This window comes from Acipenser ruthenus, chromosome 33, assembly GCF_902713425.1.
Source record: "Acipenser ruthenus chromosome 33, fAciRut3.2 maternal haplotype, whole genome shotgun sequence".
Classification (NCBI taxonomy): domain Eukaryota; kingdom Metazoa; phylum Chordata; class Actinopteri; order Acipenseriformes; family Acipenseridae; genus Acipenser; species Acipenser ruthenus.
This window is the reverse complement of record NC_081221.1, coordinates 3,237,114-3,255,600: the sequence shown is the minus strand read 5'-3', so window position 1 is coordinate 3,255,600 and position 18,487 is coordinate 3,237,114. Positions and strand designations below refer to the sequence as shown.

The 18,487-nt window shown below is 43.3% G+C and overlaps 1 protein-coding gene across 13 annotated transcripts in view; it reads right to left on the bottom strand.

Annotated features, from left to right (window-relative positions):
* Positions 1-759: 759 nt before the first annotated feature.
* Positions 760-18,487, bottom strand: part of LOC117433285 (protein TANC2-like) — a 222,268-nt gene continuing 204,540 nt past the window's right edge. For all 13 annotated transcript variants that reach the window (XM_059006723.1, XM_059006722.1, XM_034055416.3 and 10 more), the window contains 8 exons: positions 17,184-17,317; positions 16,795-16,918; positions 16,314-16,489; positions 15,871-16,003; positions 12,017-12,108; positions 11,099-11,245; positions 7,936-8,036; positions 760-6,713 (listed from right to left, as the gene is read on the bottom strand). In XM_059006723.1, the coding sequence (XP_058862706.1) occupies positions 4,598-6,713; positions 7,936-8,036; positions 11,099-11,245; positions 12,017-12,108; positions 15,871-16,003; positions 16,314-16,489; positions 16,795-16,918; positions 17,184-17,317 (3,023 nt within the window). In that variant the 3' untranslated portion in view covers positions 760-4,597. The remainder of the gene's footprint in view (positions 6,714-7,935; positions 8,037-11,098; positions 11,246-12,016; positions 12,109-15,870; positions 16,004-16,313; positions 16,490-16,794; positions 16,919-17,183; positions 17,318-18,487) is intronic.

Sequence of the window (18,487 nt, the reverse complement as noted above, 5' to 3'; positions counted from 1 at the left end):
CCACCCCCACCCCAATAATATTGCCTACTGTATTATCAGGTATGGGATTATTTACCAAATGGGCTGATCTGCCTTTCTTAAATCAAGCCTGAAACCCTATGTTGCTACCTGACCCCCACCCCACACACAGACACAGTGTTTCATTTCCAATCCTCCTTATCCGTTGAGACGCTTACAAAAAAATAAACTAGAAAACTATCCCCTTCCTTATTCCTAAAACCCTGAAAAAATAGATCAGAAAATAAAAGTTATTTATTTATTTATTTATTTATTTATTTATTGTTTTACTGCACTTGCCCTGGATCATCTTCTTAACCACTAGCCTTGCAAGGATATACAAAGCAGCTTTTACTGTCTAGACCACTTACCCAGTCCATGTGGGGGTCGAAGGATGCTAGGCGGCATGGAACACACGCACACGCACACTCACGCACGCACGCACGCGCACACACACACACTTTTATACCAATGATGATACAGTCAGACAGTACTGTTCTTTGAACCACAAGTTAACTCACCAGCTCAAAATCAGATTTTTCTACATAAAAGGAGGATTGAAATGAAATCATTCCTTAATGCAACTTTTTTTTATGCCACTTTGAAATTCTGGAAAGATGTTATGTGCTGTAAACATGAATTGTGTTGTAAAAACATGGCTCCAGATTCTGCAGGGCTATTTTCACAATTAAAGGATCTGTCGTCACCTGGAAATGAATTATACAGAGCTGTCTCTGTTTCTGGTATGGCATCACATGAAACTTTGAAAGGTAAGGACTTTTATTTGAACGGAAAGGTGGTCTACATACAGTAAATGCTAGGTGATAACATATTTAATAATGGTCTTAAAGCCAGCCATGCCCAGCACTTAACACAAAGAAACAGAGAACTTCTGGGTATGAAAAAGAACACATTCTGACAAGTTCAAATGGTAATAAATAAAACTATATACAACTGAACAAAAAAAGGTATATTTTTTAAAACCTCCATGCTTATATTTACAGTATTTTCTAAACCCCACCCCCCGCACACCACACACAAGGTGACTTAATGGTCCCTTATAAAGGGAAGGAGACAGGCTTAGTGGTAAGAGCTGAGGACTAGGAGCCAACTGATCCCATATAGCATAGTGCAGTGCAATAATAAATTACACATTACAATAGCGACTTTCAAGGCTAGCATTTTAAGACGCTAGTCATCAAACAAAAACGTCATCTATTTATATTTAAATTTAGAAAAGGAGTCCCAGACATTTTGGCAAATTATACCACCATCTTGCTTAAGGCTATTGCACCCAATTTGAATGGTGGGACAACTCAATTTAGCTCAACTGACTAAAAAAATAAATAAAAAATACAACTTTGGGCTAATAAAGGTGGTGACAGTACATTCAGTTGAGGCTTGGAAAGTCTTCTTTAAAACACTGAACCTGCAGTACAGTACCTTAAAAACCCAAATCTGGAATATACATGTTAAAGGGTACATAAGGACCTTTTTATTTTATTGTGTTACATGTTCCCATGTGTTGCTACAACTGTTTAAGTAAGGTGTTTTAATTTTTTTTTTTTTTTGACCACTTTTTTAAACTTTTAAATTGCATTCCATTGCCTCCAAGGTGGCTTCACATGGACCTGCATGGACCACTCAAACTACATTTCCCATCATCCTCCTGCTCACATGTAACTGAGATAGATTTAGCAGTGAGCAGGACAATGATGAGAAATGTAGTTCTGAGAGCTATAATAGGAACAGTTAGAGAGCACTGCAATTTAAAAGTGGAAACAAGTGTGGTCAAGATTTTAAAAAAAGAATAATTAAAACAACACACACCTTACTTGAACAGTTGTAGCAACACGTGGGAACATGTAACACAATAAAATAAAAAGGTCCTTATATACCCTTTAAACTAGTATTATGGTAAAAACACCTCTAAAATATACAGTAGAAACCAATGTACTTAACTGGATTAACACAAAGTAGTTAACAGGTGAATCCCATTATGTATTGACCTTGTCGATTAGCAGGCTTTCGGGTCTTTTAGTATAGCAGACATGGTACAGCACAGTCACTCTCTATTCAGTACCAGACTTGAACACCTAACAGAAACACTGGTTTGCCTTGACTGGGGTGAACCAGCCACTATGAGCTGCAGTTTACAGCTTCCTGTTGATTCTACTTCTTGTTACTGACAACCTCATACTGTATGTAAAAAACAAAGCTTCATCTGTTCACACATTTTCACAGAAGACTGCTGGGGGGCAGTATTAAAAGTTACGAGGACTGATAAAATGTCCAAGTCTGTCGGCCATTATGTACAGCAGATACACTTTGTGCTATAAAGGTAATACGTCTTCATATTTTTATTTAGTTACTTTTTTATGCATTTATTATTTACTTATTTATTTATTTACTTGGAAAATAAAATTTAAAAAAAATCCCACGAGGACAAGAACGTTTTGCTATTTTTATATTAATAAGGAACAACGACTCACAAATAATGACCCCAGTACTGTCATCCATCGGAGAAGAAACCAAAAGTGTTTTAGAACGGTAAAGTGCTCCCATATATAGTCTCACAGACGTAGTGCAGAAAACTTTGTGGGGAAAAAAGAAAAGTAAAGAACAAATGAAAAAGAAAGGAATCGTTCTTGTCTTTCAGCACTGAGACAAGAGACTGTATGTTCCTGCTTACTCTGTTTTTATGAGCTGCAAACACAAAATGTCTTCATATTTCCAGAATAGTCTATTTTCCTTAAGTGCCTTGGGGCTGGGGGACATTTGCAAACTACAGTACTTGTGATAACACAGAACAGAAAGTGAGAGTGTACAGTTGGCAAGCACTAAATACACAGACATGTTAGAAAAGCACTTAAATGTATTTTGATATACATATTGGTTTTGCACAACATCACATGATATATTGTAGTTATACAACCTGGTATTTATATACACACACACACACACACACACACACACACACACACACACACACACACACACACACCATACCGTATGTCTTTCTACAAAACATTTTTAAATCCTCTGCAACAGTGCAAAGTGCAAAAAAGTGACTGCCTGCAACTGCTGTTGAGTGATTGGTTGGTGAGTTTAGAAGGAGGTGGGACTTTTTGTGTCAACAAATCAGGGTGTATATAACTTTTTAAATGTGATGTGCTAATATTCAAATGCCATTGGATGAATTACTTTATGCTTGTTTTTTTTTGATTAATGATTTTTTTCATTGAAAATCATAGTCTTACGATTATGTCATATATTCAAGCCTAATGTAAATATGTATACCTAAACATGGGCAAAAATTTAGGAGTCTGTATAAATTACCTTTCCATTTTTTAAAAGCAATTCACTACATTTTGTCTGTCTTTGGTTTTTCTGTAACCAGTAAAAACATCGACAAAGGCTACGGCTTCCGTCTTTCACCGCGTCAAAAATAATTGATAAACAAAAATCAACCATAGATGTATATCAAAAGATTATTTTGAGTTTGTGAATGTCCCCCTCTTCTACATTTTTCACACTAAAGAATTAACAAGTTGCTTTTGATAAACAAAAGAAAAACATAAACTTAATATATAAACTTAATTATAAATATTCTGTATTTTTTGTATGTTGTTTTTAAGTACAGAACTGTTGCAAGCCTCTGTAACATTTACAATATAGAACATATTAGTTATTGAGTATCTTCGAGGGCACACCTGTATGGAGAAACCAGTTGTACAACAATTTGCCACAGAAGCATCAGGCAATGAGCACAGGCTTCCATAGAACAGTATCTAGAGGACAAAACCGCAGAGTATTTACACAGTGAGAGAGGACAGAGACCTCGAACTGGCTTTCTGATCAATGCACCTAAGCAGACAGGGATACAGTGTGGGTGGGGTTGGGCTGTTCAATCAGTAACAGTCTTTCAAGTGGCAAAACATCTATATATAAGTAACAGGTTTTTGTTTGAAATAGATCACCTTTCTGTCCACTGTGTGTATGGTGTACGGTTTCTAGAAAACACTGCCACCTGTTGGATTGAAGTGGTACTGCGTGCACCATTTTTTTACTCATTTGCTCTATTTGGTTTCTGATTGAATATATTCATTCAAGGGATAAATTATGTCATCAAAAGATTGGGTTTAAAACAACAAAAAGAACTATACCCTTTTTTGGGTTTGGTTTAATAGAATTTCAGCTTTAAAAGTTTGTATGCAACTCGGAAACTGATTTACAAACTATGGGCAAGAACAAAATTAAGAAAAATACGGTTGTCATGCCCAGTTCAATCAAACCCAGGATTTTCACTCGTACTCGCCAAGTGTTAGTCACTCCCTTTTGAGTAAAAAGGCCACAGAATATCCATTGAAAAACGTCTATATCTGTATATGTTACATACAGTTATATTCGAATTACATTTGCTCAATATTTTGTATTTTTGCTTTTGAAATGACCTAGGTGTGAGGTCGTTGTTCACAGCGGAATCCCTTCACACACCAACTCCCACACAATGCACTGTTGTCATGGAAGCCTGTCTCTGCTAACCCCATTTCCCTTCCCCTCCCCACACCCCCCATCCCCCCACGTCCGAACGATACATCTACACGTTCGACTCCACGAAAGGTCTCTTTGGTTTGATGGGCGAGGTCTGCCCTTGCCGGGGGTCTCGGGACAGCTGCCGGTAGATGCTGTCCTGGTAGGCCTGGGATACGGGCATCGTCCGGGCCACCTTGACATCAGGGTAGGTGGGCACCTGGCTGACCCGCTCCAGGATGTCTCCCCCGTTGCCTCCGGCCCGCGAGCCGTTGGCGAGCTTCCCGAGTGAGGGTGGCTGAGGGGAGTAGTAATCGTCCTCCATGAGGTGGCCGTTCTGGGCGTTGTTGGTCTTGTTGTAGTAGGCGATGTTGCCCAGGGAAGAAGGGGGGCTGTAGGAGGAGCCGCCACCTTGTTGGGCCAGGCTGCCCGGGGAGGTGGGGCTGGTGATTACCGTGTCCAGGGATGACACGGCCCAAGGGCGCGAGGGTTGGAGGAGGTACTGCTGAGTCCGGGCAGTCTTATCGATAATGCCCATGAAGGGGGTTGTCCTGGAGCGTGTGTTCTCCCCTTGATAACCTCCTCCTCCTCCTCCCTGCGTGGGAGAGATGGACGAGTGATCCTCGCAAGAGCGCTCGTAGGCCGGCATGAGCGGGATCTCCATCTGCTGGATGGAGGCGGACGGGCGGAAGCCAGGGGTCAGGTTGCAGGCCGATCCCGCGGAGAGGCTGCTGCTGGAGGGAGAGAAGCGCAGCCCCACGCTCTGGGAGTGGATCAGAGGCCTCGGGGTTGGAGGGTGGGGCTTGATCTCAGCAGGGCTGGCACTGACAGGTCGGCGGACTAAATGGGGGATCTCCGGGGAGCCCAGCTGGCTCTGTGGCAAGCCAGCTGAGCGCTCCAGCTCGTGCTTGGAGACTGGGTAGTAGGCAGCCGACTGACTACGGCTGATTTGTGGCGTCTGGCTGTAGCGCACACCTACCCCTCCACCGCGATAGGCAGAGGACGGCCGCTGAGGGAGATCTTCTTTAGCCAGACCGGATTCCACTCCCCCTCGTCCACCATGTTGACAGAGAGCCCCCGCGCTCAGGCTGGCCTGTACCTGCTGCATTGGCCTGCCTTCGAGGGAGGGCTGGTAGACCAGACGGCTCTCCACGTCCACCGAGCCTCCCTGGTAGCGGCTGCTGATGGAGTGAGCGATCTGCCCATAGGGGCCCCCTCCTCCCATCACCGCACTGGAGTGGACGGCTGAGCTGGGCTGGTTGGTGCGCACGATCTGGGCTTTGGCCGGCTGCAGCCTCAGGCCAGGCTGCTGTTGGTGCTGCGAGGTCTGGGAGCATTGGGAGGTCAGCTGGAAGGATCTCTGGCTCATCTTGGAAAGCGGAGACTTGGGTCTCCCCGGCAGCTGGTCCTGCTGGTAGCGGATGGGGGAACCAGACTGGGGGCGGTAGAGGCAGATGCTATCAGTCGGCGGACTGGCCCTATACTGGGGTCTGCGCAGCGGGGAAGGGGGTGGGCTCTGGTAGTCTTTACCCTGGCTGCCTGCTGCGCTGCCCAAGGGTGGCGGGGGGCTGAAGCGGTAGGAGGGGCCCTGGTGGGCTGGGGAGGTGTGCGGCGGGCTGGGCCGGTAGTGTGAGTTCTGGTGGGTGGGTGAGAGGGACGGGGAGGTGGAATGCTGGTAGCTCTGGCGGGTTGGGGAGGCCATGGAAGGTGGGCTGGGCCGGAAGTCGAAGGATTGCCCCATTGGGGAGCCGCCCGAGAGGTATGCCGGAGAGGGTGGAGGGCTCTGGATGACAGGCAGGCCGGCCGGGCTGGGCAGAGACTCGCTCTGCAGACTGATGGAGATGGTCTGCAGGTCCTGCTCCAGGTAGTCCTCGTCGAAGAGGTCCTGCACCGGCTCCATGTCCTCCAGGCGCGGCTCGGGGGGAGGAGGGGGAGGCGAGGCAGGGGGAGGAGGGGGAGAGGGGGGCTGCTCCTGCTCCTGCTCCTGCTCCTGCTCCTGCTCCTGCTCTTGCTCCTGATCTTGCTCGTGCTCTTGTTCCGGCTCTGGTTCCGGCTCCAGCTGCTGCTGCTCTGTCATCTGCCGGCACTCCTCCTCCACACGTTGCAGCAGCCGCTGGATCTCCCGGTTGTTGGGACACTGCTTCATGGCCTCATTCAGGTCCTCCAGGGCTGCGGGGAACTGCCTGCAAGGACGAGAGAGAGAGAGAGAGACAGAGACAGAGAGAGGAGGGGTGTCAGAGACAGGGGGTCAAACCCTTTCACTTCCCAATATTCCAGGCTGACTCCTACCATGTGGTGCCATTTCTTAACTGTACTTTTGGAATGGAGGTTATCAATGCAAAAGCACATGGATGCTTTGGTGAGTTAGAAATAATGGTAAATCTTGGGAGTGTGTGCATGGGAAAGAGAGGAAAGCCTTCTGATGAATCCCAGTGTTTTACAATGTTAAGCTGTATGTGTCAGTTTCTATCAAGACCTAATGACTACTCAGCATTCTCCAAGTAGTCATTGTTGCATATTCAAAAAATATGAATGTGCTAGTTTAATCTTTATCATCATCACTTAAGTAACAATGATTCTGTATTTAACACTTTCAGCACTAAGCAACTTTATACAAATTTAAACCCTATACATAACAAATTCAAGTCAGTTGTGTGTCTTATACTGCAAATAAATAACATTGTATTTTTATGGAGAAATTCATATTGGTAAAGGTGCATTTTGCACACACAAACACACACATACATATTAACTTGGGATTCATTAAAACTATATACAGTGCACTTCTGTGAAACAGAGGAGAAGCATCAATATTAACAAAATCAAGCATAATAAAACTAATAGCTATTAATAACAACAGTAATACAAATGTAAAGCAGCAGAGTCAAGTGGCCACCCTGTTTGTCTCTGTGTACAGTAGACTCTCTCTAATCCCAACTATGGCCTCACAATGAAACGCATGCCAACAGCCACTGTAGAAGCTGAAGGAGCACACAGATGTATTCAAATACGACTGCAAGCAGTGACCTGCGTGTGGACTGCATGGTACAGTGCAGGCCTTCACCTGAAATTAACTTAAAAATATTAAATAAACAAAGTGGCTAAGAATTAAAGTTAGCAAAACACATTTACAGCTGTACTTTCCCAAATACATATTGCTTTTAAAATATAAGAGACAAAAACATAAAACAAAGACATTTTTGGTAAACATTACCATCAGAACAAACCGGTCCCAACTGGGTTGGATTGGCGAGAGTCCACTGTGCAGTATATATATATATATATATATATATATATATATATATATATATATATATATTATTTCGGATCCCCAGTTGCACTAAGCAGAGCGACAGCTGTCCCTATGTCCCGCTATCTGTCTTTCTGTCCCTTGTCTCCATTTACCTGCTGCTGCGTTTGGCCCGGGCTCTTGCGTAATAGGCCTCGTAGGATTTTGGTTTCAACTCTAGCGCCTTGGTGGCAAACTCCTCAGCCATCCCAAAGTCCTGCAGGTAACAACAGGTCCGACAGTCATACACGGTAGCCAGGTTATTCAAGCCCACTTAGAGGGGCGGATTCAATCAGCAAGTAACGCAGCTGCGTGGTTCCACTGTTCTGTGGCGGTACTCTCGACGGTGGGCTGTGCGCAAATCCATACATTAAATACATTTAGGAAAGGGAATTTGAGCATGTCGGTAAACTACTGGCTTATTGACAGCTGTTTTCTGAAGCAAAAATGACTGTGTAAAAGGTTACTGTGGTTCGGGCCTTCCTAAACCTGCTTAAGTGCACAAATACGGGAACAGTAGGCAGGGTCACTGAAATCATTGAATAACTAAAGGGAACCTGGAATGATGGAACACATGTGCCATTGAGGATGTATATGTATGTATGTATGTATATATATATATATATATATAAAACCAATAGCTATTAACACCAGTAATACAAAAATGATGTGTGTGTGCGTATGTGTGTTCTCAATTAACTAAGAGTGAAGTATTTTTGCAAATGTTGGAGAGTGTTTGAGAGGGTGGGGATGCATGACTGAATAGCGCCACAGAGCAGGGAAAGAATGCTCAGAATCATAAAGCAGCCGTGTATTTTTTGATTGAATCAACCCCATAGACACTGCTACAGCCACAGGGAGCACACAGAGACAGACCCACACGCCAGGCCAGTCCCTAAACAGAGATGGACTCGACAACAGAGGCACCCACAAGCAAGCTTTCTAACAGACAAAGACCTATACAGAGCCATCAAAGGGAATTCAAAACATTGCTGTGCCAGTACACTTACAGGGGTTGTCCATAAACAAACTTTTAATAAATAAATAAATAAATCAATCAATCTATATGGCTGCCATAAAACGATTTAATAAAAAATAGTGGCACTTTTTTGGCCCTTGTTAGTTTCATGGCTTTTAGATATAAGCCCCCATATCACCCCCCACCCCTGCTTTAGCAAGCCCTTAATTTAATCCTTTCAGTCCTGAATTATTTTTGTCGAGCTGAAGAATATGAAATCATGTTGTATCATAAAAGAAATAACGCCTTGATTTAGTATACATGAGAACAGGACAAAAACGTATGGCACAAACTTGAGGTCCCGCCAGAACTGAAAGGGTTAAAAAAACACACATATAAAGCATCTCTTGAAATTTTGATTGGATTCTGCCATAGCACAGGGAAATGACTGTACCCTTTTTGTATCTTTTATTCTGACTTTGACTTTGGCCCAAGTTAGTAATACAAAACAATATTTTAAAAAGGAAAAGAAAGAAAAAAAATGATGTTAAGAGAGCTGGTAAGCCTCAAATAAATAAAATAAATACAAAAAATAAAAATCAAATATTTCTTAACATGTACCGTTTGTCTTTCAATTTACAGAAAGTGGTGTAAAACATTGGTATATCTTTGCCTTCCAAAATCATCTTCACTAGAGCAAACATTTTTCATTTTAGGTCGCATTAAGTCTGTCAATATATAGCATACGTAGTATTTATAGTTGTAAAAATATGAAACATAAATAAAGACAGAAAGAGTGATTACTTATGGACAACCCAGTGTATTCATCCATAAGAGCACATGACTATCTGGAACACAGATACACACGGACATACAGAACTTACATACAAGAGGAAACTTGAAACTCACAAGACACAGAACAACAATGACACTAACAAAACACATGGCAGTTCAGGACAACCCCCACAACTCCACTGAATGATACATGAATGTACTGAATGGGTTGGGGACAAAACGTTACATTTAAACTTGGTCTCAAAAGCTGCTTGGCTGGGGGTTACTGGTTAAAGAATGTTGCTTTGGAAAATGTGCTGGAGTAAGGCAGGGGTGTCCAATCGCAGTCCTGGAGGGCCATTCCGCTCCAGGTTTAACAGGTAATATAATTAACTTCTTCAGGGTCTGGATGGAGGTTTACCTGGTTCAATTAAACACTTTAGAACAGGGCTGGAACAAAGACCAGGAGTGGAAGAGCTAACTTGGGACGCCCCTGGACTAAAGGGTATCTAGAAGGGTGAGGTGGGTTGAGAATGGATATGAGACCAAGGGGAAGTCACTTGGGAGAGGGATGTGTTGTATGTTCTTAGGTTTCTACTCCATGCAGAGACAAAGACTTCCTCTCTCACACACACACACACACACGTATATTTGTGCTGTACTTATACTTATGAGGACCAGCCACAGAAGCCCATATTTTGATACCTAATAAATCTGTCCCTGCCTGAAAACTAAACTTAGCCCTAATAAAGTAGACCAGAGTATACAATTACCTACAACATTGATCCACTCTTTTCCCACCTCCCTTCCCCCGACAAAATATAGATATATTTCTGATCACAGAGAAGATGTGCAAAGATTTTATGCAAGCGAGGACTGCAATTCCAGTCCTCAACACAAGTGTTTTTTTTTTTTTTTTGTTTGTTTTTAATATCTTGTATATGTCTGAGGACCCATGGTCCTCACTTGTAGAGTTACACAAACACAACATCACAACACGCACACCAACAAAACACAGGTACAAGCATGCACACCGGCCTCCACACTCCTGAACAGAAAGTATTGCATACACCAGGAATTAATACTGTTTCTTGCTTGTTTTTCCATTGTGAAACGCTTTTTTAAAAATCTGCATTTCAATAGCAAGTCATCAGTTGACACCTAAGTCTAATAGTTAACTAGACTACCACTGACAAAACCAGTGCTATTTAAAGCCCTATTTTGAAGCAAGTACCAAAGCAAATTTCCTGAGAGGAATAAAGCAAGTTGCAATAGTATAAAGCCAACACAAAACTAATTGGTTGCAGGAAGGAGTGGATAACGATTGCACTGAGAAGTTTCTTGTTTTACACTGGTTAACTGTTTCCTTATTCCTCTCTGAAAACTTGTCTTTGACCGCGAACTTGTTTCAAAAAGTTAATATATTTTCCATCACATCAGCAGCGTCCAATATGAATCGCTCAAAACGTATGTGCAATGCTTTTCTGTTTCCACCAGGAGTATGTATGCATGACCCCCCTCCTCTCATCCTCTCCCCCAGCACTCACGTTCATTTTTCGTCTGCAGCGGGACAGGTTCAGGAGCAGGGACACCTTGAGCTCACGGAAGGTCTTGAGGTCCTCACTGAAGCCCTCTCGAGGGAACTTCTTCAGGGCGTACTGGTAACGTTGGGCTGCTTCCTTCACCTTCCCCTTCTGTCATGGGACACAGAGAGGCAGGCACAGGATATGACTCAGAAACACGGCCATAAACAAAACTATATAAAGACTGTAAGAGTTCAAAGGTACTTGCTGACTACTGGAAATGTATTCATGTGTTTATTGACTCGCTTGTTTAACCTTTTCATGCATGAAATATTGAATATAGATGAAAAAAGTCATTTTTGGGAATTGGGAATTGGCATCATGAGGCTATCATGCATTTGCATTTTCTATATGTCCGCATACAAAGCGTAGAAGAGAGGTTTCTTTTTTGTATCTGTCCCCCATATGAGGTCGCCATGCATGAAAGGGTTAACGACTGGTTAACAGAGAGAGATGCATTTCACCTCAACTGTTCTTATGGTCAGCCATATACAACCTTTTTAAATTTTCAACGCAATATTATCCATCCATGTTTAAGTATTGATCATTCATCGCCTTCAGAAAAATATACTGATAATCCTATTTCTGATAATTTACTATTACATCTACTAAACACCAGTAAAATGGTGCAGCGAGAACATCAGCTTCTAATGCAAGCATTGGATGAAACACTTTAGGGGACTTTCTCTTTTCTAAAAAATGAAATCAAATATGTAATGCAGAGACTAGAAGATGAAAGCCCTGGTATTGCACCTCTTTAACTTAAGCCTGTGGACTGCCAAGATTGCTTTGCAACTTGGGATCTGAACGTTAACTGGTAGCCAGTGCAAGGCCCCCAAAGACTGAGTGATGTTGACAATGCCCCGTTGTCCGCTCCCTCACCTTATAGAAGGTGTCCCCCTCCTCAATCAGCTTGCTGAGCAGGATCATCATGATGTCAGGCTTGGAGGTGGCCATCGCCCAAGTGGCGGGACCTGCAGTGTACAGGATGCATGATGGGTAGAAAAACTGAGAGAATGCAAGGTGTCTCGGAATCGCGGTGAAGAAATACCAAAGAAAAGAGGTGGGGTGGAGGGGTCTGCTGCAGAGAACAAAGTGGAGCGCTTTTCTATCACTTATTGCCCATGGGCTGGGTCCATTAGCTGAGCATTTTCAACTCCTGCTATCCTATCTAATGCTACAGAGCACAATTTGTTACCAATTCTAAAGTACAAGTTAGATAATGATCATGAACTGGAATTTTAATGCAGGTACTAATAAGAGTTTGGGCCAGTTTTAGCCATTGCCAACGTCCAAGGTTAACTAAACTCACCATGACTCCTTTATAGCCATTATGTTGACCTGAATAAAACCAAACCAATTAAAGGTGGTGTGATTTTACAAAAAGAATTTAAATTTCGCCAGCTGCAAGAATTGAAATTCAGACTGGATCCCACGCCACTTATATTTTCAGCAGAAGAGGATGTGTTTGGCTATTTATTTGTGACCTGGTTTAACAGCAACAGAGTATGCTGCCAGTGTTAGAATACTGAAGGGCTGGTGCACGTGTTGCCAGGAAATGTTTACTTTGCAGAATACCACGCATTTTCACAAGGCTGTCAGCACGTTTCTGCTGTCGCTGATCCTGCTGTGCTCTGAAGGCTTTGAACCAGCTGCCTGGATCCTCGGCTACAGCCATGTGTGAATCTGACACCTTGGGGAAAGAACTGAAGTGTCAACCAGCAGTGTGTGTGTGTGTGTGTGAGAGAGAGAGAGAGAGAGAGAGAGACAGGGGGGAGAGAGGGGGAAAAGGGGAGAGAGGGGGAGAGAGAGAGAGGGAGAGATAGACAGGGGGAAGAGAGGGAGTGAGAGAGAGGGAGGGAGACAGAGTGGGGAAGGAGAGAGAGAGCAAGAGAAGAGAGGAGAGAGCGAGAGTGTGTGTGTTTTTTTTAATAATACATATACAACGTAATTTACTATAGTCCTAAAATCTTATATAAAACACACTAATATTAATGTGGAAGTGGCTACAGGGGTTTCAAAGCGTTTATTCTAGACTAACTCCTATTTTTATAAAGAGGTAAAATGCCTGTTCATTTTACATGACTAGAACCAAACTACTAAGTTCTATATTTCAAGTTATCTTTAGCACTCTCAAGGTGTTTCTGATTTGGTAAAATGAAGATGTCTTTTTTTTTTTTTTTTTTGGTCAAAAAATTGGAGTTTAATAAAAAATAGAGGAAACGCGTTGAAAACATGGCCTCATGTGTCTTATATTTGAGGGAGACTCCATCTGCATTGCAAATCTCATTAGAAACTCATTTCAGCGCTACGGTATGTCACTGTATCTAAAAACTGAACACGGGCTATAATTAATTGTACCCGAGGGGGTTTTAGTGAAGTCACTTCAATTAAATAACTTTTCGTTTCAAAATCGTGTTATCTCTTTAATTGTACAATGTTTAATTGTGTTATGCAAACCCAGTAGTTGCTGCTGGGATGTTCTGGTAAAGTCCTCTCACAGAACATACTTCTAAATGTCAAGTAGTTTATTGTGGGGAAATGTCAAACCTTAACATGATTTTACTGGGTTGTAAAATAGAGCTGTGACACTGTACCGATCACCTGGCCTTCCTCAATGTTACGTTTAGCCTTTTTATCTTTTACTGGTATTGTTGGCTTTACAACATATCAGAATGGAAGTTGCTGCTGGTAATGTATGACAATGAGCTGCTAATTCTGTTTAAAAAGTGTCTGGTACATGCAAGACTCTATCTGATTTCTGAGGGCAGTAAACAAGGCCTGGATCTGGTCCTGGTCTTGTGCCATCTGGAAAAAAAACCAAACCAAACAAAACGCTGGCCTTCCGCTGCGGCTAGCATTGTTCTCTGCTGCAGTGACCCTTACAACATAACAGCGATAATGAAAGGTTTGTACTGATGGACAGGAGCAGTTTCATGCAGAGGGTACGTGTCGGCAACGCTTCTTATTAAAATTAGTGCGCCAGATTAATTGCAAATATGCCTTTGCCAGGTATTCACAGAACCCCATTACTGAACATGGTCATGGAACAGGTATTGTTCTCTTAAATGCTGGCTCACTGCAGGAATCCCTCTTTTATAATAACGGAACCTTGAATTGTGCGGAATGGACATGAACAATCTACTCACTCTCAAGGTTCCGGAGTTCTAAAATGGAAGGGAATTCAACCACGCCATCCTTTCCAAGATGGATGCCTCTTTATAGGGCAAGATTCTGGGAAAATGTGATTTCACATGAACCAGGCCATGCTGCACGAACCGATTATTCAGAGTTCTCCAAAGAAATCAGGTGCTGACAATCACGTAAGGGTCTTTGACAAGTGAAGCAACAGCTGCTTGGATCTGTGATGATCGCTACTTTTCTTAGACTCAGCAATCCACACAAATCCAGCAGCTGTTTCTTCAATTATTTCACTTGGATTGGCAAATTAACCCAATCATCACCAATGAGCCTCAGCTTGACTTGAATAATCTGTTCATGCAACACTACTAGACAAATCTAAAACCAGCGATCAGTATTATGCTTAAATGTGTTTTTAAAACACTGAAATGTTGCTGTGGGATTCCCTTTAAGGAATGTGTTAGCTTGTAATGATGATCACTAGCATTCAGACTTATGGAACTAGGGTTACCATATGACTCTGTGTACACTAGAACAGTTTGGGACAGTTCAGGATTTTCAATGCATCACAATGGAGCGTATGGCAACCCTATATGGAACACACTTTACAGCTAATTTCATATCTCTTAGTAAGAAGCCTTGCTGTAATTTCAGTTGAAAAGGAAAAAAGACAGAAGAAAGACAAAACGGTGCCAGGAGGGACTCTGACAGCCTGCAAATACCACTAGGTCGGCTGGGCAGCGTCTGACAGCCTGGGGAGGGCGGATGTGTGTGTGTGTGTGAGGGGGGTGGGTGTGGGTACAGGAGATGGGGCGTGAACACAGAAGGGAGGGAGTAAGAGGAGAATGAGAAAGGAAAAAAAGAAAAGAAGCAGCCGTGAGAAGCAGGCAGCAGCGTCTTTATTTTGGGTGTGGGGGGGGGGATAGAAAAAAAAGCAAGTGCGTCAGCGAAAGAAAAAAAAAAAAAAAGAAAAACAAAACCTGTTTCAAAACAAATAATAACAAAAAAACAACCAACCCAAAAAATAACAACAGAGACACAACTACTGAAGAAAGAAGAGCAGTGGGACAATATAACGTGAGCGCGCCGGGGAGCAAGAAAGAAGCACAGCACGAGGGAAGAGAGCAGCAGCTGGCTGCATGTCAAAGAGCTGGGGAAGTCACAAAGCTGGTTAGGGTATCCGTATGAAACCATCGACACTGCGCCACATCTCCTGAGCTCCTAGGACACCACACACTTCTACATGCCCCAGACAAATGTCAATTTTTCCCACCTCCCCAATGATGTCAGAATGAATAATTGTGGCTAAATAAGTTCTAGCATGATCCTTCATATATGCCTACAATAGATATCTGCGTCCAGTACCTTTATACGGTTCTGTGTGTCTATTTTGCAGACTTGGTGATTGACTGTTTCCGGATTCAATTGCCCACAGCAGAGACTGTTTAAATGGATAAATATTCCTACTGTAAAATGCAGTCAGTTAGCCTGTTGTTAAAGTGCACCACTGGTAATGCAAGTGAGAGTATAAAAATAATAGGTCTATTGCTGCCGGCGCATGGATACCGCGGTTCTGTCTTCTGCGTCTGTCCTACCTATCTTGGCTCCCTTCTTCAGCAGAGTGACCACCACAGAGGTGTTTCGGCAGCCCACTGCCCGGTCGAGTGGCCGCATGCCGCTGTAGTCCACATGCTCAATCATGGCTCCGTGGTCCACTAGGAACTGGACCTGAGGAGAGGACAAGACGGGCTGGTTAAGCAGCTGCAACGCACCGCTAACATACAGCATTCACTTCCATTGCACCCAAAATCACAGATATGCCAAGAAACGTGGACGAGCAAGGATGGCATTTGACATATGGGCCGCTCTGATAGCATCATCTATTGTCCCAAGGATGCAAGTTGAAGTAGAATCAAATGGGGGTCGCACAGTGCAATTATAGACATGTTATGACAACACCCTCTGTTGTAACTCTAATCCTTACCACAGCCCATTTACGGTGCAGTGGAGAGGTTCAGGATCACAGGGTGAGACTCACCACTTCGGCGTCCCCATAAAAGGCAGCAAGGTCCAGAGGCGTGCGCCCGTTCTTGTCGGCGTGGTCAGTGGCAGCCCCTCTCTCCACCAGAGAGCGCACCACGGTCAGGTGACCCTTCAGGGAGGCCCAGCTCAGAGCGGTCAAGCCCTCCTTGTCCATCAAAGAGAAGGAGGCCCCTGGGAGGGAACACAGAGAGACACGTAAACAGGACAGCCTGCTGAATCACTAGGGACTGTACCTCGATTGCTCAGAGAATCTAGGCTAAACGAATAAAAAAACAAACCATTTTATTAATACTCTGTTGGGCTTAGCACTCTGCAATTTACAAAATTGTATAATTGGCTTCACAGTCCATCTTCCTGTCGTAATAAAAAAACTAAAAAAAAAAAAACTTCATGAAATCTCTCCATGAAAAAAAAGGCTACTAGCGTGTCGTGGGCACTTGACACTTGACACGAATGCAACGGCTGTGTGGGCTCACCCTGTGCGAGCAGGAACTCCACGGTCCCCAAGTGCCCTTCTGAAGCGGCCATCATCAGAGGGGTCCGGCCCTGCTTGTCAGCCATGTTGACGTCCGCCCCATGAGTCAGCAAGAGGTCCACAATCTGCCGACACAGAGCATCAGTGTTGAGTACACACCAGCAGGTACTCGCGCGCACTCACTCCCTCTCTCATACACACACACACACACACACACAGTGGCAGCTGTGGGATTTGGAGCTGCGTAGTTTGATTTCAGTGTCTCATGCAGTATTGTAACTAGCATTGCAAGCGGGTAAAGCTGTTTTTTTAGGATATTTGTGGATTGCTCTTTCAGCGAAATTCAGCGTACACGCTCACAGATCCCCTCTCCTCCTTGTTCACCCTTACCTGCCAGTGTCCCTGTCTCACAGCGCTGAACAGAGGCACAATCCCACGCCGGTTAGGTTGAGACACAGCGGCCCCCTGCTCCAGCAGTAGCCTGCACACATCCAGCTTTCCCCGGCCTGCCGCTGCAGTCAGAGCTGAGGGGAGGGGAGGAGAGGAGAGGAGAGGAGCAGGTTGTTATTTACATACCTCACCCAGACGTTACTCAATTAGTATTATCCCACAAATATCTCTAAGGATCATGGAAGTCAGGGGTGTCCAATCACAGTCCTGGAAGGCCACTCCAGGTTTAACAGTTATAATGAACTACTTCAGGGTCTGGATGGAGGTTTCATTGATTCAGTTATAATTTAGAAAATGGTTGGAACAAAGACCAGGAGTGGAAGGGGCAAGTTTGGCCACCCCTGATGTGTGTATTTACTAAAAAAAAAAAAGTATTAGGTAATGTTGCGTGACAAATATCTATATTAATCCATAGTAATCCTATTTGGAAAAGAAGTTTAGTAAAAAAAAAAAAAAAAAAGAAACAATTTTTATTACGCTTATTTTATCTTATATTCAGAATATCACGTTGAAAAATTGCGGAACAGACCAAAATATGTTATTATTATTATTATTTATTTCTTAGCAGACGCCCTTATCCAGGGCGACTTACAATTGTTACAAGATATCACATTATACATTATTTCACATTATACAGATATCACATTATTTTACATACAATTACCCATTTATACAGTTGGGTTTTTACTGGAGCAATCTAGGTAAAGTACCTTGCTCAAGGGTACAACAGCAGTGTCCCCCACTGGGGATTGAACCCACAACCCTCCGGTCAAGAGTCCAGAGCCCTAACCACTACTCCACACTGCTGTCCCAGTGTTACAACTGTGCATTGTTTTATGTATTGTAGGTGTTCACAATATGCATATGTGGGATATATTTGTATCTCAGCAGGATGAATCAACATTGCTACAAAATTACAGCACAGAATTTGGAAAATAAGTTCAGCACAGTTGAATACAGTTAAATACAATGCTAGCAGATGTGTAGGAAACAAACATGCATTGAAGTCATTGAGGGAATTTTACAGAGCAGGATTAGCTACTTTGAACTCTAGTTTATTAACTCAATATAATGCTCACTCCTCGTTAAAACGGGCATTTCGCATGCCTGCATGCATGCATGCCTCTCGGCTCTCTTCTCTGCACTTTTTTGTCAATCCTTGGGGAAAGCCTGCATCTGCACCCCTGTAACCAGTGCTGGTTTATTGCTCCATCAGCAAGCTCTGCTGCATTAGCCAGACTGCT